The 22,263-nt window shown below is 36.8% G+C and overlaps 1 protein-coding gene across 12 annotated transcripts in view; it reads left to right on the top strand.

The window, feature by feature from the left end:
* The window catches only part of Bnc2 (basonuclin zinc finger protein 2), a 413,122-nt gene that overhangs the window by 136,185 nt on the left and 254,674 nt on the right, over positions 1–22,263 (top strand). The window contains exon 1 of one of the 12 annotated variants that reach the window (XM_058586362.1): positions 17,779–18,153. The exons of the other annotated variants lie outside the window; for them this stretch is intronic. Coding sequence (XP_058442345.1) covers positions 18,151–18,153 — 3 coding nt within the window. The 5' untranslated portion in view covers positions 17,779–18,150. Of the gene's footprint in view, positions 1–17,778; positions 18,154–22,263 lie in introns of those variants that run through there. 12 annotated transcript variants of the gene reach the window in all.

The raw sequence follows: 22,263 nt of genomic DNA, 5'->3' as shown, positions 1-22,263 counted from the left end.
TAAATCAGCGATTTATATTAATACCAGAGCATCTGCTCACCAGAGATATGACAGCAAAGTAAACTTTCTTGCTAGTATAAAATCTAGCATTTTTCAAAGAAATGATAAATAAAATATATTATAAGAAATATATAACAACATTGCTGGAATCCATTAAAAGCATGCTCAATATGAATTCTTCTCCCAATAGTTAGTTCTTTCAATTCATAAAGACAAAAGTACAGTCTCATTTTGTGGGTTTTATATTTTAAAATGAAAATGATGGGTTTTTTTTCTGACTTCCTGCCCCTCCAGAAATAATTTGACTTTAAGTACTAACAATTTAAAAGGCACATATACAGTATTTCTTGTAAGTCAGATGCTTAATTGTGATGGTGGTTTGATTCTTTACAGTTCATACAATACATTTTCATTCTAAACCATATCCCACTCAAAATAGACATCTCCTTTAACATAGAATGAATTTTCTTGTTTAATAAGAGCCCTGAGTAAAGCAGTTGATAGTTAATGGTCTTTGAAAATGACTTTCATTGCCAGGCATCTTCCATCCCTAGGTTTCTTTCGGCAATTTTTCTCTCCTCCTCTTTTATTTCCCTCCTTACAGTTGGTGTATTTTGGTAATCATGTCTTTCTTTAAAAAAAAATGACCAACCTTATGATCTCTGTGCTAAAATAAATATTTATATTAGGAGGCGTACAATTTTAGCCTGTTGAATTATTAGGCTTCCACCCTTGATTTAGGTTTCCCTCTAGTTTGAGTGCTAATATGTTTTATTTTGAAGTTTAAACACTAGTCATTTATTCAAATATAATTCTTACATTTTGATAATATAACACCAAAATAAGAATATTCAGGTATTTGTTAAAGTGGAAATTATAGCATAGAGACAGGTACTTATGTTTTGGCCTGTACTTTGCAAGTCTATGGCTAACATGCAGATTTCACTTAACAGGTACTGTCTAGTTTGTAATGAAATGGGAAAGTAGTAGGTCATGTACATATAGCATTCCACATGAATGCAAATAAAGCATGCATAAATATATTCTCAGATTTGTATGCAGTATATGTTAAAACCTGTGCATGTATTTCAAGTTTATTTTCAACATGAGACATTTAAATTGAACACAGTAGGTGAGCATTTTGAAATTATTCAATTTCACCTACTGTATTTTTCTGTCATCTGCAAACAGGTCCATTGTGTTTATATAATTCCTACCACCTTTTGCTAAGGTGATTTAAGTAACCACAGTTGAAAACCAAATCCCTAAAGGTCTAGATATCTTATCTATAATTATAGATATTTTTAATAATTGTATTTATAATTGTATCTTCACACTCACTGATAAATCCAATTATTTATGTATAGCTTTATGGAAATTGATTAATGCAGTAACAGGACTGATTTGGGCTTCCACAGCAGTATAGCCTCCCACTCCTGTGTCAGGGTTAAGAGCCACGGCAAATCCTCCCTAACTAATTAGATGCTGAGTAAGGCATCACAAAGAAGTTGGGGCAAAAGGGAATGGGTGGCAGCCAAGGCAGGATTGCAAGGACTCCAGTGATAGTGAAAGCATTCGAGTTTGCCAGGTCGTTGTGACACAGGGAGCCGATTCCAAAGGAACAGTCCGTTATAGATAGTGAGCTGGCGTCATCCACTTCAATGAAAAACAAAACTAGCAGTGCTTCTTCCTCTCCACCTGATGTGCATTACACACATTCACTCAGAGAAAGTTACAGTGGGCACCCACCGTTACAATCTGCTTTAGCCAGTATATGCCTTGTAAGCCTAAGTAGATAATGATTCTGGAGAGCCATAGAGGTATTTTCTGAAACTGGCCCTCTAGATTAGAACATATATCAAGGGGAATGAGAAGAAGTTGGAATTTGCTTTTACCTTGTACCCATAATCGGAACCATAGTGTTTAAATTATTTAAGGAGTTAACCCCCCGCCCCCACCCTGCACCCAAAGAGTGCTGTCAGAGAACTTTGTGGCAGTAGTGAAACCAGTGAATTGGGGATGCCTTTTTTGGCGAAAGAAATTTTCTCTGGGACTCCTGCTTGTTATTGTGGAAAGAACGTGGGACTTAATGGTTCCAAGATTTCCTTTCATTTAAGGTTTGGAGCCTGGTTTGTTATGGGTGTAAGAGTATATTCTTCACCATGTGCAAATTTTCCTGTACTTTTTGTGGTAGATCGTTGTTGCTCAGTGACCACCCTTCTCTAGGTCTTGGTCAGAAGATTGTTGGTTGTGGAAATGGTTGATCTCACCTCTGTCTGCCAAAGCTGACGCCATTTTTATTTCCAGGAAAGCGGAAATTTGGTTTGGTGATTCTCATCTACTAGACCTGGGAGTTGGGGATTGGAGGGGTGGGGAAAGGGAGTCAGAGACCTTGTTCAAGGAACTTTAATAACTACTGAGCTTAAGAGGAAAAAAGGGAAAGGGGCATAGTTCAGAAACAACAGCCTGAGCAAAATAACAAGTAACAGAGGGACCCCTCCCCCCAAATAAGATAAACTAGTAAATGTGCAGGAAAATTAAGAAAAAAAAATTCTGAGCAGCTCAAACTTTAAGAAGTCATAATATGTGAGGAGGGTGCAGATGACACTCCCAAAATGATGCCTCGTGTTGTGACATCTGGATAACCCACATTTCCTCATTGAATATGACCTGTACTGCCGTCACCTTTCCAGATTTAAAAGAAATTTTAGAGAATAGGAAAAGATAAAAGTATTGATTCTTTTTTTAATTTGTATGTTCCCTGTAGGAAGCCTCGCAAATTTCATAGTGTACATTGAAACCCTCAGGTGAAAAATTTATGACTGGCGTTCATCTGGGTGAGGACAGTGTGCAGTGTCATTCTGTTCAAACGCTGTGTGTAGCATTTCATGCCACAGAGTGCAGGGATCTGGAGAAGAGGGGAAACACTGTATCTTTTGCTTCATTCACAGTTTTCCTTAATGGAAATGCTCCTGGAAAAACAACGCATTACTCAAACTGACGAGTTTAGAAATCAGATTCTCAGCTTATTAATCATCATTCCAATTAAAAAAAAAGAATTGATCCTTTAACAACAAAATAATATGCCTTTGTTTTTCTTTAATTAAGCCCATCAGTTTTTCATTTTTCTCTGTAAAGAAAAGGAAAATAATCTTGAGCTGTAGGAAGTTACTCATTGAAACTACTGATTCCCTTGAGTGTATCTAACATCTTATTTACTCAATACTTTGGAACTGTATAATGTTATTTTGCTACTGTCTTTAGGGTTTATGTGTCATGGGGGGGTGTTGATTTATAAATCTTATTATTTTTTTGTTGATAGAAATTTACTTAATGACCTAAATACAGGTTAGTGTGTTCTAACTTCCTATTATTTTTCTCAGAGACCTAATTTTTTTCTGACTTTATTCTCCTTTCTCCTCATTTTTCTTATTCTAAATTCTTCCTTACTTTTACTGGCTCCTTTTGACTTAATTTGAAGAGATGGAAATGTACCTATGACTAATAATAACTGAATAAATCAACCTTTTGCCAGTCCATCCTTCTAGCAGAGATGTAGGGAAAGAGGAGTTATCCTCATATATGTGGTGACAGAGGGACTGTCACAAGCTGTGCTGTTAGAAGGGTTCTTTAAGCAGGGGCCTGGGCTTATCATTCAGAGTTGCTGAAAGGCAGCTCATTTTGATCCTTAGCCTGTGTAAGAAAGTGCTTAGCTGATAACTGAAGAGAGATTTTGCTTTCTTTTCCTTTTTTTTTTTTTTTTGGACTATAAGATTTACTATTTTATACTATAGACTTACTATTTTATACTATAAGACTTAATATCTACACGACAGCAGTTTCTTAGGAGGAGGAAAACAAAAGGGGCGGTACATTAGGTAGAGGATATGATGGAAACAAACTAGATGATAAGAGTTAACTGGAACACTTAGAAAAGGAATTGAACTGATGGCAGGGCCAATATGAACGGATGACGTTATGAAATGGAAATGTAAGACATGTAACACCTAAGGAGGATTCAGTGCCCTTTTGTATTAGTAAATGTTAACTCATTGTCTCACAAGGCATAGAGATTATTAAAATTGAAAAGATCAAAAAGTATTTTATATGGAAGACATGGCTTCCAGTATTTACCTGTTATTATGTTGTGTGATTGTCATGAATTTTTCAACTTTGCTAAAGTGCCTTTTAGTGGCTTTTGGTTCTCTAGATAGTTCTCAAGACTCACATTTGATGATCAGATTGCTTGAACTGGGTGTCTTCAAAGAAAAATTTCAGGGTAATGAATATTTTACTTGACAAAAAATAATGACTTTCAGCTGGCTTAACCTAATAACAAAACTAATATTAAAACGAGAACCTCCATTAGCAGGATTTTAATAATGTTTTTTTTTCTTCTATTAAAATTAAAGCAAGAAAGATTTAATTGAGTTGCATCATTAGGATGGCTATTTGGGGCACCTAATCAGGCATGGGTAAAGAAAGCTGCCCACTGATGTGCCCTCTGCCAGTGCCAGAGGGCAGTGGGCATGATTGGGATGCCATTTTCAAGATATGGGGAGTGAGTATACACCAAGTGTGTTCATGAGAATGTCCCTTCAGGAAGAATGCCTGCAAACATTATTTTTATTGAACTTCATGTCAGAACATAACTCAGAATCAGCAGTGTTATCTGGTATATCATCTTAATATTGCTTTGCTTTTCTTCTTCTTCTTCTTCTTTTTGTAGGTATAAATACCTACAGCAAGTACAGAAAGAGTACCAGAAAGAAACAAAACCAAAGTCCTGTTCCAGACTTTGGAAAAGGACTTACTGCCTTGATATGGAAAATATGAAAAATCCCATATTGTCACGTGGTAGTGCATTTATAGGTGGTGAATAGGCACGCGGAAAGTGTCTTACCTTATTTGTTGGCAGGTTGATGACAATTAAGTGATTTATTTTTAGGTGTGGTGAGGATTTGTAAATAACACTCTGAAATGCAATCAGCCTGTGGATGGGTCACTCTTAAGAGGCATCCTATCCTAGGAATCTCACAATACTGGTGCCTTAGGCCAGATAGTCTTGTTGCTCTTTGAGAATAGCTTTTTGATGAAATTGCTCATTGTCATTCATTGGGAAGTCGGACAGTTGTTTCTTATTTTGTCATTGCCATTTTCAACATGCGGGAAACTGCAATTTTGTTCAAATAAGTTTTCAAATTTTTTTAAAAATTTGGGAAAGAGACACCAAGCTGAAATGCTGACTCAGACTTCAAACATCAACATTTCCCTTCCTATCCACTTTTTTTTGTTGTTCTTCTGAACACCTTTGACAACTAATCATGGGACTGGATAAATCTTAAAATATGTTACCAGTCCTATTATCTACTAAATAGAGTTCTTCATAGAGAAGAGTTTTTCATTTTTACTTTATCTTTGACATTTATTATAAATTAAGTGGGAAGAGGGGTAGAAGAGTTAGAAGTCCAACATCTGGGAGAGCTTGTTTCAGTAGGCAGCCTGGAAGCCAGAACCCTGGCTTCTTACAGGTGAGATGTGTTATGGGAATAAAGGCCTTGTGCATTTAATGAACCCCGCCTGCCTGTCAGCTTGGTTTTTCATGCACCATTGTTGTTCAAATAAGAAAAAGAGAGTGTTCACAGCCCGTGGTGAGATTAGAGTAATGAAAATGAAGTGTTAATCTGTTGATAGGAAGCACATCCTATATCCTGCATCCCGGCCACATTCATGCATGTATAATATATTCCAGGTTTTCTCATGACCAGAGACGCTTGGATGTTCACTGTATTAAAAACACCCTTTTGTTAAAAGTGAGAAGTTGGCTGTTTTGGCTTGTGTAAATAGTTATTTTAAATAATTTCTTAATAAACCAACTGCTGCCTGCCTTCTGAGGATTCTGATAACCCACTGCTCCTGTGTGTGCCAGTGTTCCAGTACTTTTGATCTTATTTCTTTACAAATGCAGAGTGTCGAGATGATTCTTCAACATAAGTTCCACTGAGATATCCTTTTGTAGAAATCAGTGCTTAATAGAAAGGAATTAGTGAGAGAAATACTTTTCTCCCCGTAGGACACAGATTACATAAAATTAAACATTCACTATCATTATGTTTTATTTTCATCCTAAAACAATAGTGCAAACAAAAGTAATAAAACCAGGAGTCTTCTAAACTGGCTTACATATTTGCAGTCAGTTTCTATGATGTGAACCTGAGGAGACCCCCTTTGAGCTTTGGTCATCAAGGGAAGGAATTGATTGTGTGTTTTCCAAAACTTGCTTTTTGGAATGATGTAGAAGGTAAATCAACATGAATTATACTTTGCCTAGAATTCTTGTTTTAATCTTTTTCTTTTACTATTTTACTCAGTACTTACATATGAAGTGTTATTTTTCTTTTTAAACAAAGCCCCAAACTTTAAAAAGAAAATAAGTTTAGGCTCAGATTGTAGCAAATAAGTAAATATAATAATGTGAACATTGGTTCAGGACCCTTTACAATGCATGCTGTGCTATAAGATCTTCAACTTAAAAAGCACCTTAAGAAATTGTTTGGAAAGAAGTGTAAAAGGAGAGGAGAGAGGTAAATTAATAAAGGATTTCCAGGTGTCTGTTTCTAATTGCTCAAATTTCAAATATAATGGAAATTAAGGAAAAATGTTTCCCATAAGGAATATATCATACTGTCACTCAGGTATCAGGCCTGAAATTGTATTCATGGGTATTTTCTCTTTTCCTGTTCAACTAGGGGTTAAGGAATGCAGTATAATCGTTATGATTTTGTGAACTGTTTACTTAAAGTTGTTGAAGTTGTTAAGAATCAAGAGAATTTGGGGATTAAAGTCTGATTGTGAAGTATATTTGGCATATGTTCAAGGATTACTTTCTTTAGGTAAAAATGAAAGAAAAAATGTTTCTCTTAGGAAGGAAGCACCTAATTAAAAAAATAATCTTTCAAGCATGTGGTCTAATGATGAAACATAATTATAAAACACTACCCTGTAGTTGATCCAAATCTTACTCTAGTAAGTTGATATATCACTGGTCATAGCCTACATCGTACAATTTGCATGAACATCTAAGCTTTCCCTCGACTGGAGTAATACATCAGAGTTAACCTGTTTTTAATATAGTTGAGTAAAATGAAAAGTTACTTTCTTCTTTCTGCTAAATGGGATATTTAAAATTTGTAAAACCCACTAATATGTAGAAATGCTGTGACATTGTGGTTGAATGGAAATAACGCAATATAAGAAAGTTTCTCCTTGCACTTGTTTTCAGTTGGGAGAAAGAGCAAATAAAAACAAGTACATGGTGATTTTGTCATAGACATCTGCTTCTAAGTAACAGTCATTTTTAAAGAAATATTGCCATGACTTTTTAGGTCATTTGAAACCTACAAAAGTGGCTATTTGATGTAAATGTCAGATGGTGGCATACATGTGGAGTCAGTGAAGATAAGTATTTGTTATGATGCTATTTATGCATTTTAAATGTTGATTTTAAAAATTTACCTTGAAGACATATCCTGTTTTCATATTAGGGTCCGTTTTCACTTAAGTACGTGATAGCTCTAGCAAGGAAGTGCAGAAGTGTTAACATGTGAGGTTGTAAAATGGATGTCAATCTGAGTAATAGCTTGCCATGGACATCTTTTCTGGATTGCAGAGAAGAATGTGGTTGATTGGCGAACAGGATAAAAGCTTGTTGCATCACCCTACAGAGCTAGGTCACCAGTTCTGAATTTACCATTTAAAACACTTCTTAGTTATGAAAATGACTTGGTGTGGTGGTTTATGCCTATAATCCCAGTTATTTAAGAGGCTTAGTTTGGGGGGATCATTTGAACCCAGGAGTTCAAGTTCCAGCTGGGCAGTATAGTGGGAGACCGCCCCATCTTTAATAAAACAAAACAAAAAACTACAAGAATGAGTCTCTTGCTTCATGCTTAAATTTTATTGAACAACTCTATTTTGAATGAAACCTGCTACCGATTGGCTTCTGTGATACAAACTCAAGAAGTATGTATTTTTAAATCTCTGTTTAAGAACCCTCTTGTTACTTTCTTCCACAAACTCTGCGAACTCTTTGCAGTAGTATGAAAGTTTAAAGATCAAGAGTTGCCTAGAAGGGCCATGTGGAGGTAAAGAGAATTAAACCAGTGGAGTGGGTCTAGTGGGGACCGTGGTGAACCAGAAAGCTACGTCTCAACCACAGTGAGGTAGCTGCTCCTTGGTTGCAGCCAGTCATTGCCAGGTGAGAGTGCAGGCCTCATGTTGCCAGCTCTTCTTCTTCTTCTTTTTAATGAGAAGCCAGAAATCCAATTTTTTATATGAAATCTCTTGATTTTGAAATCTTGGCAACCTATTCAAATATTTTAAAAACTGTGTGGTCCAAGCAAAACTCATCTGCAGGCTGTATTCAGCCCACTGGCTGCCAGAGAGAAACCTCTGTTTTAGATAATATTTTAATGGATGAAGATAATAGTTTCATTGCATGTGATCATTCATCTTGGGAATTCCCCACTGAGATGAACTGAATTCTTCATTTTTTTTTCCCTCCCCACAATTAAAAGAAAAGATTTAGTAAATATATTTCTGGTGTTACTGGTTTTGATATATAGCTTTTTTTCCTTGTGACCCATATCCAAAGAAAAAAATCAAATGTGTGGGCAAAATGAAAATAGTCAAATGATTTAAATAAAGGTGGAAATGTAAGGATTTTAAGAGTTATGGGGAAAGAAAAGGAGATTTCTAAATCCTGAAAAGAATTCCATGATTTGTGTAAGTAATTGACATAGACAAAAAGCTGAATTCAACTGTAAAAAGCTTTTCATCTCACCTTTAAGCAGTGAATTCTTGGCCCCAAATCTTTGCGGGATTGCTATAATTTACCAGGCAATTGATTATGATGTCACAAGGAAGAGATGGACCACAAGGGGAAAACTTCCCCATACTAATTCGTGCTAGGCCAATATTTTATCCTTGCTTCAAGAAAGCATCATTTATATTGTATAAGATGAGGTTTTCAATGCCTGTCTATATTTTTTGAAGGGGCTCTTTAAAGGAAATAATCTATTCATAATTGAAATTCTCTAGGCAAATCAGATATCAACTTTTTCAACAGAACAGGTAATTAATTGGTTTGAATTTCAAATTGAAGGTCATCCTGTTATTGATTTTCGTGGGAACAGGAAACAAGAACATCTTGTTAAAATGATCTGCAAATGGGACCTAGGTGTGCCTCGGTTCTGTCTAGGGTCTTGTCACTGGACAGTGTCAAAACCCAATCAGAAGGAAGCCATCTCTGTTGTAAACATAACAAGCTGTTGGTTTGCTTCCAGGACTGCAGAGAAGAGCTGAACTGGAGAAAAGACCAGAGATTAACATTTCGTAGTATTCTATTAAGGCAGGTATTTCAAATCAAGAGCTGGTGCAGCTTCTAACAAAACATCTGTCAGTGTGTCAGAGGGATGTTGGAACACCACCTTCAAGAAGTTCAGCATCAACACAGCTGTGACTTAACACTTTCAGAAACCTTTCAACTGGGAATTAGATAAAATATCTTTAATACAAGAGGAGGGGAGCACTGAAGCAAGGGGGTGGTGACAGGGGAGGATGAAACAATACACCTGAGAGATAATATTAATTTTTTTAAAATAATATTTATGCCTGTGTTTGAGAGAAGGGTTTCTTGTTTCACATGCCAGGCTATTTTAAAGCGGTCATTCTCTCTTGGCTGTGTTTATACTGTTTAAGGATGGTATAATGTACAGGCAACACAGACAAGTGGGTGGCAAACACTGGGGCCTTTCTAAACTGCAGTGTTTTTGAATGTTAGCTGGGCTAACCAAGTTGAAATGTAACGCAGCTCTTCTTATGGTTCAAAGTGAAATTCTTAATAAAAAAAAATAAATAGAAGAGCAAGTCTTCTATTCTAAATACCCTGGAGCTGTGAATGCAGTTATTTCCAAGTTGACATACTTCTGTACAGGCATGACAGTGGCACCAACCATCTACATTAAGCCCTAACATTCCACAGAACCATTTTAGGTTTATTATGAGCTTCAAAGCCTGCTCATCCCCAAGAGAATATCAAGTTTAAGCATGTCACTGTGCCACAGTCACAGTTAACTTTCTTGAATTGAAAAGTACCTTTTCATAGGCAGATTTTCTTCAGGTGACCCTTGAAATTTCTTAGTTCAGTACAGAATGGTTTCTCTGACCCACTTTTGCTGCCCTCCTGAAAGCTGTAGATTCATCCTGCTGGCCCTGGTTGGAAACTACCTCTAAGTAAATTGGCGCTGGTCACAGTTTGTGTCAACACCTTCTTTCAGCTTCCTGGAGCTCAAGGCATCGATCCTGTCCTCCCCATTCCCAGTTAGGTTTTCATTGTAGTCATTAAAAATGTTGCTGAGGGGGAAATCAAGAACATGTAGAATTCCTGCTGCTGTTATGATATTTAGATGTTTCTCACCATAGGAGACTGAAGATTTGGAGAGGATCATGGACTGATTTCCTGGGATATTTGTTCTCTCCTTAAGGAAAGGAAGTCTCCATTTCCTGAATGTAAAATTTCTTCTCTTGGAGCCTCCTAGTTTTTAATTCCTACCTCAGTTAATAAACCATCTCTGTCTATTCCTTGCATCTCAGAGATGGAACCTGACGGACTAGTCAGCATTGCAAAGGTCACCTTAAAGCTATTGGCAGAATACGCTGCCCTTTGTTGCTCAGCCATGATAATGCTACTGTAGCAGTTAGCTGGATGTATTAGACTGCACGACTTTTCCAGAATACCAAATTGTCTATTCAGTTCTTTTAAACACCTGATGGAATGCCCATTCAAAAGCTGTCTCAAGTGTATTTTTGAAAGGGGTCTTAATGATACTTGAAACGTCAGTGCTTTGGCCACAGGAGAGATAATCTATGCAGAGTGTGTGTTGGGTTGTTTGGCTTCCGTAAAAATACTTTAAAATTATTCTCATCTTTCTGAGTTTTTCTGTAGTCTGAAAATACTGATGTTCTAACAAGTTTGAAAATTCAAGGTATTTAAAAAGTTTCCTTTTTTAATAGTTTGTCTTCTGTTAGTGCCACAGTACTTTAAGATTATGCTTTTGCCTTTTTTAAGGAGAAAAAAAACTTAAAAGCTTCATTTCTTTTCATATTTACTCATAATACAAAAGTGTGTTTCACCCTTTTTCTATCTTCAAATTTCACAGTTTATTTACTGAAATACTACTTAAATTATATTCAGTATTACAGAGGAACAATTAATGATCATGTTACTTGAGACAGGGGAACTATACTTGACATAGTTTTTAATTTGCATGCTTAAGCTGGTTTTGGTGGCTCCAGTACACTCTTGATACAATTCTTGTATATAGGTAGTGTGTTTATCTTGGCGCTTCCTAAATAGGAATGAGAAAAGATCCCAAGTGTAAGGTGCTGTGACTTCCACTAGTTATTTTCACTTATGCAGGTATTTGGGCCTAATTACTTTCCCAAATGTTTGCTTCGCCACCTATGCTTCCATCTGCTAGTTCTGTATGTCCTAATCAGATTGGGTAAGCCATTTACTCATTTAGAACTACTTCTTTGGTGTCAAAATGAAGACTTTGGGAAATCCCTTTAATTTATCTTTTAGTGTCTTTGAACCTCACAGCAGATTTATCCTGCTTTCCTTTCATGCATCCATTCAGTTGTTTCCTATCAAGACAGACAAGCCCATCTAAAGAAGAATATATTGCCTTTCTCTCTAAAGTAATAGAATGATCAAATAATTTTTTGTTGTAGTAATTCAACAGAGGGAACCAAACAAAATGACTTAAAAGAGAATGGCTATCCCTGAGTTGAGGCACTGAACAGTATTTGAGAACAAGTTATAGGGATAGAGAGTTTTGTGTTGTAGGTCCTTCAGGACCGAAATGTTGGTTGAAAGGACTTTCTTTTCTTTAACCCACAAGTATATTTATCTTAGAATAATAATCACTTCATGCTGTTCATTTTTTTTTCTAGTTGACCCATTCTCCAGACCTTTAAAAAACTTTTTAAGTGGATGTAAATTCCATTTTAATTAGACCAGTGCAATCTAATACTGCAATGAGCCAGGAATGGAAGAAACATTCTGGATGTTAATACAACCCAAATCAACCATAGCCAGATAATTCCCCTGATCTTTGTAACAACCCCCTTCCCCACCTCCACAATTAAATGACCCTGTTGTTCTGGAGTTTCAACAAGACATTTAAGGTTCATTTAAAAAAATGATCATCCTTTACAGGATTCTTTGCTCTTGCATTTCTCTTTCTTTCTTCCTCTTGCCACACAGCTGTCACTGGTATAGGAGAAAGATTGGGGGGAGGGGAGGAGGAGGAAGCCTTGTTCAAATCGTGTCACGTAGCACTAATTCATCTGCTCTCATTAGAGGGAGCGAGGGACAGCAGTGATGGCCAAGAGCTGCACTCCACACATGACACACGAACAGTTTGGGGAATAGAAAATTGCTTTCTCAGGAAGCCCAGCCAATTAAGGACTTGACCATATTGAATGTCAAGTGTTAATTTAGGTTTTTCTTCATTTTCCCAGTAGTAATGTGGGCCCTGTGATGAGCAAATACATGTCAAGTAAAAGTTGATTGCATGAAGGACCTGGGTATTATATGTCACTGACAAGTCACAAATGTACTGAAGTCTTTTAACCCCTTAGGTGAGTGTGGTGGGGGAGAGGGAGGGAAGAAGGGGATTAATGGTACCATAATGATAAGAATAGATGGTGCGTGTGGGGGGTAGTGCGGATGGTACAGGCAGGAATGGTAATTCATGCAAAAAACCTGGGAATAGGACAAATCCTACTCTGAGGGCATAAACAGAGGCCCTTGAAAAGCATACATATATCTGATTCCGCCCCAGTGCCAACACATTGTCCACAATATGTATTTGGTTTACTAAGATTTTATGAAAAATAGTATACTCTGTGGTCTTGAACCAGGAAGTTCCTCATTAATTTTTGAGAGAAATAAAACATTCATAAATGACTACGCTATTTTGGATATTTCAATGCTTCAGCTCAGTGCAGCTATAAAATTTCTGGCTATTTCCTTATAATTTTAGTTTCTAATTAATAATTCGTTTAAAAAATTGACCTATGTAATACCATGTCATAGGAAAGAGGCAAAGCATAAGATTGAGAGAACGTTTGTTTTCTGTCATTAGTGCCTCCCCAAGATGGTATTTAGCCAATAGAAGCTGGTGGAAGGGAGGTCCATGGGTGTCTTTCATTTCCTTTTGTGCCCAGTTGTGGAAGGGAAAGACATTCCAGCTTCAGTGAGTTAGTTAAGTACCTTTGCCTTTTCCTTTTTTCAACTAAATGTTGAATGTTGCCCATCATGTATAGCATCTCATTTCCATTCATCAGCATTCATTTACATATGAATGTCGTCAAAATAAGAGAATGCCTGTTTCTGTTGGAATTGTACAAGTAGCAAGTACAATGTAGTCTAAGCCATCTTAAAGCAAAACTCAAGAACCATCACTCACAATCTAGTCCTTGTTTTTCTTTAAACATGGAACCACTTCTCCTCTTCATGTCTTGAAGATATACTTTTAAAACACTTTCTTGAAGAATACTCTCTTCTGTTTATTCCAAAGTATTAACACTCTTGCCTTTGTATGTTGACAATGCTTATACTTTGATAACTTAAGTGTGATAATGCATGTATTCTGGCAGCAAAAATTACTACTAGACTCTCTCTTCCCCTCAGGTTAGAAACTACTATCATTATATTAAAATTTACATTAAGGAATAATTAGGAAACAATTCCAAAAATTTATTGTTTCATAAAGTAGGATTTTCTTAAGAAAGAGTTCTTCTAATTAGGCTCTTGATATTCCATCAGGATGGAATATCAGTTCTTTAACATCTCTCCCACCTGTCTCAAAACCAAACCAAACGAACTTAGCTGTCTTTCCCTTCCCATTTTGATAAGCTCGATCTGTGGGACTCTGATGGCATTGAGAGAGGACTGTTTAATTACAATCCCGATTGTCAGCAGCTTCTCTTCCGCTGGTGTGCTGAGAGACTTAAGTAAGTTTCCTTAAAGTAAATTCTGATGATGGCAGCTCAGGTTGCTGATTCAAGTTATTCCTCTCTTCTGTGTCACTTTTGACGGATGGTACCTAATGCAATCAACCACTGGCCCAGAGAGCCCCTTTCCTTGGTTGCTTTCCTGAGTGGACCGAGGTTCCCCTCCTCCCTTGATCTTCCTTTGGGCACTCACTTTGCCTTGCCACCCCCACCAGGACTTCAGCCCGAATAGGAGGGAGAAGGGCAGCAGCGCTACTCAGGACAGGCTTTTCCTAAACCTCCATCTCCCAATGGTGAAGCTGGAGCTGTCTCCCTTTGCGTGCGTTTTTGATAAATTTAAGAAGTCAAATCGCTGACACAGATAGATAATCCAAGTGTATAGGGTGAAGAGTTATAAATTAACACATTATTCCCTCTTAATGTGAAATACTTGAGAATGCATTTTCTCAGTCCCCTGACATCTACCCAGTGAGGGCTCGCATTGTACTTTTCAAGTGGCATTGATTTGTTAAAGCGCTGAATTAGCATCTCTGGCCAGCTGCCTGATCCACTGTTGTGTTGTGGGGCTCCAATTCCTCCTCTCTCCCTCTGCCATCCCTTTTCCCCCCTTCAGACTTCCTTTCTTTCTCTCTTCCTCTCCCTTCTGACTCTCTCTTCTCTTCTGTTTCGCTCCTTCCTGCCTCCTCCTCACTGGTTCTCACCCCTCCCTTCCTGTCACTTACATTTCTTTCAGTGGGGTCCCTTACCTCCTCTCTTACTTGTCCTTCTTTTCCCCTTTTGTCCTAATTCTCCTTTCCTTTCTCATCCCCGAGATTTTTCTCTCACTTGGTGTTGGAGTCTGTTAACTCTGTGGGTGTGTGTGTGTGTGTGTGTGTGTGTGTGTGTGTGTTGATTTAGCCAATCCCACGGCTGTAGAAGTCCTGAAATGAAGAAATTAACGTGTGTTTCCACCTGCATGTATGTGCTGTCTGTAATAGAAGTCAGTGAGAAAAATCTCACTTATTTTTGCTTTCTAGAAATTAGAAGGTAATTTATAGAACTTTTAAACCTGTATTTCTAAATGTTTTTTGACATAGTAGAGTGATCTTCTGCTTCAAGGAAAATGGAAATCGCCAGTGATTATCATCCATGGGATCGCCTCTTATGTACTCAGCAAATTAAGTTGATATTTCTGCAAAATTTTAATTTTTTGCAGCTTTTTTGAATTTCAGTGAACTTATTCTTCTTTAGCTGTTTCTGTCTTCGGATTCCACTTGTTCACAGTGGTACAGTTTATATGGAATACTTTTCACTGTGATCTTTTTGACATGGAATGATTATCTAATATGTGATGCATCAATGTTCTGTAGTGGTGAATATTTAGATTATAAAACTGGTTCAAATATCTCTTCTTTTAGTGATGTGTCCCAATTCTAGAGATCTTCAGAGAACATGCATTGCTGATGACATGCATCAGGTTGCTGCCTGACTGCTGCACATACAGGTTCACAGACCTATACTCATTTCTTTCTTTAGATTTTGGTCCCAGACACTTTGGGATCACTGTGTTGATTAATTTGACATAATCAAAAGAATGGTGTTATTTATTTGAATTTAGGCATTATCTTCTGTAATTTTAATCTCACGTCTTCAAGTGGTTCTGTCTTCAATTTTAGTAGGTATTCCACTAAGAACATCAAAAATTAATTTGCATATATACATTGATAAGAAAGCAGATAATTTGAAAAAAATCAGGTCTGTATTGTGTTTCATATAGGTTAAAATGATAATTTGATTTTGGCACTTACATTTTGAAATGGAAATATTTTACATAGGTTTTTATAGTCTTTGCTTTGGTGTTAGGTGGATCCTTCCAAAACAAATACAATTTCTTCTTTTTGTAAAAAATTAATTGCTGTCTCCTTTTTAGAGTTATCATGGCTTGGCTGATGTGAAGGGATTAGAGTGACTTTTCAAGGCATGATAATGTCTGCTTAAAGGAAGGAGAAAGAAAAAAAAAGTCTTTTAACTAGGGCTTAAGACAAATTCCAGCTACTAAGGAGATAAAAATTGTGCTAAAGACGACAATTTGGTTTTATTTTATATGTGCATATTAAGTTGCATTGAGATCGTGTCATTTTGTATTTTGGGGTATTCTTGTAGATGAAGTAGAATGTTCTTCATTTGTTGCTGCATGGGGGTAACCTCACTTCCATGAGATGAAAGCTCAAACACCCCCTTCTGCAGGGATAGTCACAGCTCACCTGGCTGCAGGAAGGACAAACTTGCTGCCTTCTAGGACTGCTTGTGACTACAGTCATAGGGACAAAATAATAGGATAAGGTTGAAAGTGAAAGTGCTTCACATGAAAATAATACTGAATGATCAGAAAAGGAAAAGAAAAATCTGGAAAGTGGACTTTAATAGTGAGAACTTGAGGGCAACCCAAAAAGGGATGCTTTGGTAGTGCAAAATTATGGCTTCTGGTAGCTTAAAAAATTAATACTATTGTGATTGGGTATAAAGGGGTATCAGAGCAGATTTCAATTTAAGAACATTCTAGACTGGAGATGTAGCTAAGTGGTAGAGCACTTGCTGGTATGTGTGAAGCTCTGACTTTGAGTCCCAACAAAACGCATCCAGAAAATTAATAAATTAATATTTTTACTCTTTCAATATGGTTTTGTTTTTATTTTTTGCAGTGCTGGGAATTGAACTCAGGGCTTCTTGGATAGCTAGGCAAGCACTGTTCCACTGAGCCCCATCCCTAGGCCACTTAATGTGATTGTAATTTTTTTGTGGTTTACACGTGTTTGTTTCTTAGTTTGCCATTTGTTACTTGAAGGCAGAACTTTGTGCAGGTAATAAAACCAATAATTCAGTTTTTAAAAATTTAATGTTGTTGCTTTGTTTTGGGATACTACTTTAGCCATATGAAATGATTAAGTGTACCTGTTTTGGAATTCATTACCTTTGAATTTTTCTCTTAAGTTCTCAGTAAATAGCAGAATTATTTCTGTTTTTGCATTTTGTAAGTTTCAATTAAATGTCACATAATCGTGAAAGAACTGACACCTTTGTAAGTAGTTCCCAAAGCAAACTGTTTTGTCAGTAATCATAACCTAGTTATGAATGCAAATGTAAATTTTATTTTTTTAAGAGGTCCAAAACAAAGAGGGGAAAAAAAAACCCCACATGGAAACACAGCCTCATACAACTCAAGGAATAAAGCATCTCTGCACTTAAACATAAGACTTTGAATAGTAGCAGTAATAATAAGAGAGAACTTTGGCATCTGCCCAAGTACTTGTTTGAGAGGGAGCGGCAAATGGCCTGCGCAGTGTGTGGCTGTGCAGAAGTTCCAGGGTGACACATGCCTCACAAGCTGGTCACAATGCTAGGGGTCAGGGGTCATGTTCAAGAGCAGGGTGTTGCTGGATAAGGCTGAGGAAGCAGAGGTGGCCCCTCTGTGCTCAGTGTGTGGGTCTGTGTACTCCTTTCCCGTCAAAGCTGGCCCAGCACAGCCAAAAAAGCGGTTCCTTGGCAGGGTTTAATGGCAGGATGATGTAGTCTGTTGTGACTAGTGCATTCCTTTCAGGTTAAACTAGGGAAATGGCATTGTGTTAAAATTCCAAGTCGCATGAATGTTTTATTGCCACAGTGCATTTAGCCCTCCAGGGGAGTGTGTGTGGCGGTGGGTGGGGGTGGGGGTGACTTAGAGACTCAGGAACTATCAGAAGAACACTTCCCTTGGAAAATTTTACCCACCAGCATGAAGCTGATTTGCTGTGATGGTCACTTAGAAGGGTTTCGCTTTTTCCTAAACTGTGGCTGTTTAAAGTCTTCCAATCCGGACAATTAACAGCTGAAGAAAATATGACAAGACACACGCAAAGAGGTTGGGAGATAGAGAGGAGGAAAGCGCCCGCCCAAAAGGAGCTGAGTGGCCTTCCTGTGTGAACTGCCCGAACCAGGGCCCCTCCCCGCTCCGTCCCTGTCCCCCCTTCCTGGGCTGTGTTTTGCTGTCTGCCTGAAGGCCAGGACTGATCTGTTAACCTTGCACTACTGACGGGGAGGCTGCTGCAGCTCATGGTACTGTATGTTACCATTACTACTCCCTCATTCCTTTTCACTGGCTCGTTTTTTTTCCCCAAACCATTTCTCTATAATAACGGTTTATATTAGTCAGAGGGATACAATTTTGGAATGCAGAAGGTCCGAGTTTAAAACAAACTTTAAGTATGGTGCTCCCCGCAGCCCCCTTCCTTGGCATTTAGAAAGGCTAAACCAAGCCATTCAATTCAATTGCAGCCAAAGGTTTCCAGTGTGATTTAATATCAGGAATTCTGGAAATGAGGTGGTTTAAAGATGCAAGTCATCTGGGCCTAGGATCTTATAAAGGGACTTTGTTGTGAAACCACATGAGCATCCTCAGGTTTTTAGGATGTTTTCAGGCTTTGTAGTTTTTTTTTTTTTTGTTTTTTTTTTTTCTTTTCCCCAGATACATCCATTTTGCAGATTGCCCCCCACCGGTCCCTCCAGGGGAAGCCCAGCCATCTCATTCATTGTTGCTGTTGTTTCAGGCCTACAGTTACTGAGGGCGTATATGATTTGACTTCAGTTGTAATTGTGCGTGTTGCATATAACACTCTGGATTGTTTCATGATTTGATCTGACTCAAGTTAATTTATAACAGATTAAAATGTGGATGTATGGAACAGCTTTCTGATTTTGCATTCTGCCTTTCTAAAATATTCATGTGTCTGATTTTCTTTTTCCCCAGTGAACAAAACCATGTATTCTCTTAGGTTTACCTTAAAAAAGATATCATAACAGTTTGAATTTTAGTTTTGAATTGCCTATTTTTCTATATTCTCAAATCTTGATGCTTTCTTTATTTTTGTGAGGTGTTATTTTTCTTCTTTGGTCACACACAGACACACACACACAGACACACACGTACGGTTATAGGTTGTATATGTGTGTGTGTGTTTGTGCATACTTTGATAACTGCCAGATACTTAGGAGGAAAAACTTATAGAGCTGCTAAACTAAAATAGTTTTCTGTTGATAAGTTATCATTTTAAAGTTAACATAACAGAAATTTAACTCAAGAGTATAGTACAAATTGTCAGTGGGTCTGTTGCCCTATTTATATAGAGTTTTAAGTATGGGATTTATGTATTCCTCTAAAATGATGATTTTGTTAAGATAGACTTCCCGAGTTTAATCTGATTAGTGGTGTTTTGTATGGTGTTTTTTTTTTCTCTTTAAACAGATATTCACTTTGTTTATGGGAGGTCTTAAACCAACAAGCAGTCAACTTTACAGCAAAATCAAGATTTATATGTGAACCTGACACTTCAAATTTTAGGTGAATTCACTAGATATTTTTCCTTACATTCAAAAATACTTGTAGAATTATTTCTTTTTATTCTATTGGGTCTGGTAATGTGATGATAGGAGTTTTTGTAAGTTTTCAAATTGTAGTAATGAATTTCAAAATGTAATATTTTAGAATATTACTTTGTGCTAGGACTTTTTTTCTTCTCTTCCTCCTCTTTTTGCTCATAACCAACTTCAAAGTTGATTCTTTTTCCTAAGTAGTAGAAAAACTAAAGTGACAAATTAAGGAAAAAACTGTCATTTATTTCAACTCTCAAAAAATACATATGGGTGTCCTGATCGTAGAAGTTTTTTTTTTTTAAAATTATGAAAAGGATGTTATCATGTTCAACCCTTTCCAATTTGATTTATTAAGTTTCCTTTCATCACCCAATAGGGAAAGAGTAGAATTACTACAATATCACATCTCCCTAATGAGAAAGTTTCAGCTGACTCAGGATTTTTTTTCCCCTAAAACTTAAGATTTTCTTAAAAAAATATTAACACTTCTATTTCAGCATTTTTCTGTTCCTCTTGTGGTGGCACCAGTGTTTGCCATTGTGGACTTTCTGGGTAGTTAAGACTGATCCTGTGGTGCTGAGTTCGGATGCTGATGCTGCCATGCATGAGTCCTGTGATATTGGCTAAGTCTCATTATCCCTGGCCTTTCTTTGACGATGCTAGAGATTGAACCCAGGGCCTTCCGCATGCTAGGCAAGTGCTATACCACTGAGCTATAGCCCAGCCCAAATTTCTCTAATTTTAAAATGGGGAAAGGACACTGAACTTGAGAATTTGTCAGAAAGATGAAATGAGACAAAGCTTCGGTAAGTGGTAAGTACTCTCTGTCAGTTGTTAGCCTCCTCCCTTGAGCTGCACTGTGTTTGTTCTCTAGTGTTTTTCTTAGGGAAGCTTGACTTTTTAGAAACAATGGAGAAGGCCTGAGGGGGATGTTTAAATAAAATGTTTAAATTTCTTCATGTATCTATATAGGAAAGGAGGTATTAGGCCATCAGCAATTTTTTTTTTTTTAAAGACTTGTACCAGGCACAGTGGTACACACTGTACTCTTAGTAGCTTGGGAGGCTGAGGCAGGAAGATTGCAAGTTCATAGCCAGCCTGAGCAACTTAGCAAGGCCCTAAGCAACTTAGTGAGTCACCCTATCTCACAATAAAAAATAAAAGGGGTGGAGATGTGGTTCACTGGTTAAGAGCTCCTGATTCAATCCCTGGTACAATTAATAAATAGGTACTTATGTTATACATTAGTATATATTTTTACCACTCTGCAAAATTCTCACCAGGTTTTCCTTCATGAAAAACCTGTGATATTATTTCTGTGATACCTGCTATGGCTAAAGGTAGACTAGAGGCAAAGTTGGCAGATTCTCTTGTATCCTGTTTACCTTTGTATTATTAGTTCTAATCACTTGTTTGAATTAAGGCTTCCTGTAGTATTAAACTCATTAGCTCTTGATAGTAGAGATTGAAAATCATTTTATGAGATCCTCTCCTCTCCTTTCCTTGGGTTTGTGAAAATTCACTTATAATCATGAAATTAAGATTATAGTAGGGACTGGGGTTGTGGCTCAGGGGTAAAGCACTTGACTCACATGTGTGAGGCACTAAGTTTGTGCTGATCCTCAGCACCACTTAAAAATAAATAAATAAAGATTTAAAAAAAAAAAACAGGTGTTTAAGATAAAACTGCCTTCTGAATAAACAAGTGATTTGAATTAAGTTATACTTAAAAAAAAGATTTTACTAAAGCTAATAATGTTAATACCTATGTAGGATTAAATAAAGTAGCAGCAAGCAGCATACATGTATATGTGGGTAATATATCATTCTCATTTAAGGCTAACAGTGCTTTAAATATAGTAAAAGACTTAGAAACTATTTGTTGAGCAAAATAATATGGAGTTTTTTTATTGTATTTTAGCCCTGGATTAATAAATGTGTTCTCATGCCATACATTAAGCTTGTCATAGATGATTTTTTGATTAGTATTGTTGCTTTGTCAGACATCTAATTTCTTTTAGCCACCCCAAGTTTGAACAGACTGCATCTCAATATCTAAAACAAATATTTGGCTTAGTGTTTACTTTGGCCTGTTAGTAAAGTTACAGAATGAACATTGATAACTAATTATTTTCTTAGGTAACTTTAGTATGTACAGTGTGCTAGGTCTGGTGCTTGTGTTTTCTTATTATTCATTCTTACAAAAGCACTAAGGGGAGGTACTCTTGTGATTTTTTTATAGATAAGGAAATAAAGATCTAAAATTTGTATCCAGCAAGGTTGACCCCAAATCCCTTGCTTTTCCCCTGCTGCTTTCTTTATCCATCTATAACTTAAACACTAGCTACTTTAAAAAAGAAAAAAACAAAAGTGATAAAATTTAGTTGTTGAACCCACTTTTTTTCTCTTCTTTTCAAGTTAGATTTTACAAGGAAGCTGATACGTAAAACTGATAAAAATCTGAGCTGCTCTGGATGGAAAGGGGAGAGCTGTAGAGTTCTATCTTTTATGTTTATACTTGGAATCTATGGAATACTTACAAGAAAACCATAGCCTTATGACCCTGTACCCCAGGAACTGAGGCCTAGCAAAACTTGTTTCGCCATCTTGGAATTAAAGTTTAATTTATCTTTTCCTTAGAGGTATTATTATGTAGAATTCACAGGAAAAACGAATTTGTATACTTTTAAAAGAGAACATATCTAAGAAATAACATAAGAGTTAATACCATTGTAAAAAATTAGTTTTTTTTTCATTGTATGACTTTTTTGCATGCTCATTTTCAGGGTATACAAA

This window comes from Marmota monax, unplaced genomic scaffold (genome assembly GCF_021218885.2).
Source record: "Marmota monax isolate L192 unplaced genomic scaffold, Marmota_monax_Labrador192_F-V1.1 WCK01_AAM20220418_F8-fsc00033, whole genome shotgun sequence".
NCBI lineage: Eukaryota > Metazoa > Chordata > Mammalia > Rodentia > Sciuridae > Marmota > Marmota monax.
This window is presented reverse-complemented; position numbering and strand designations above follow the sequence as displayed.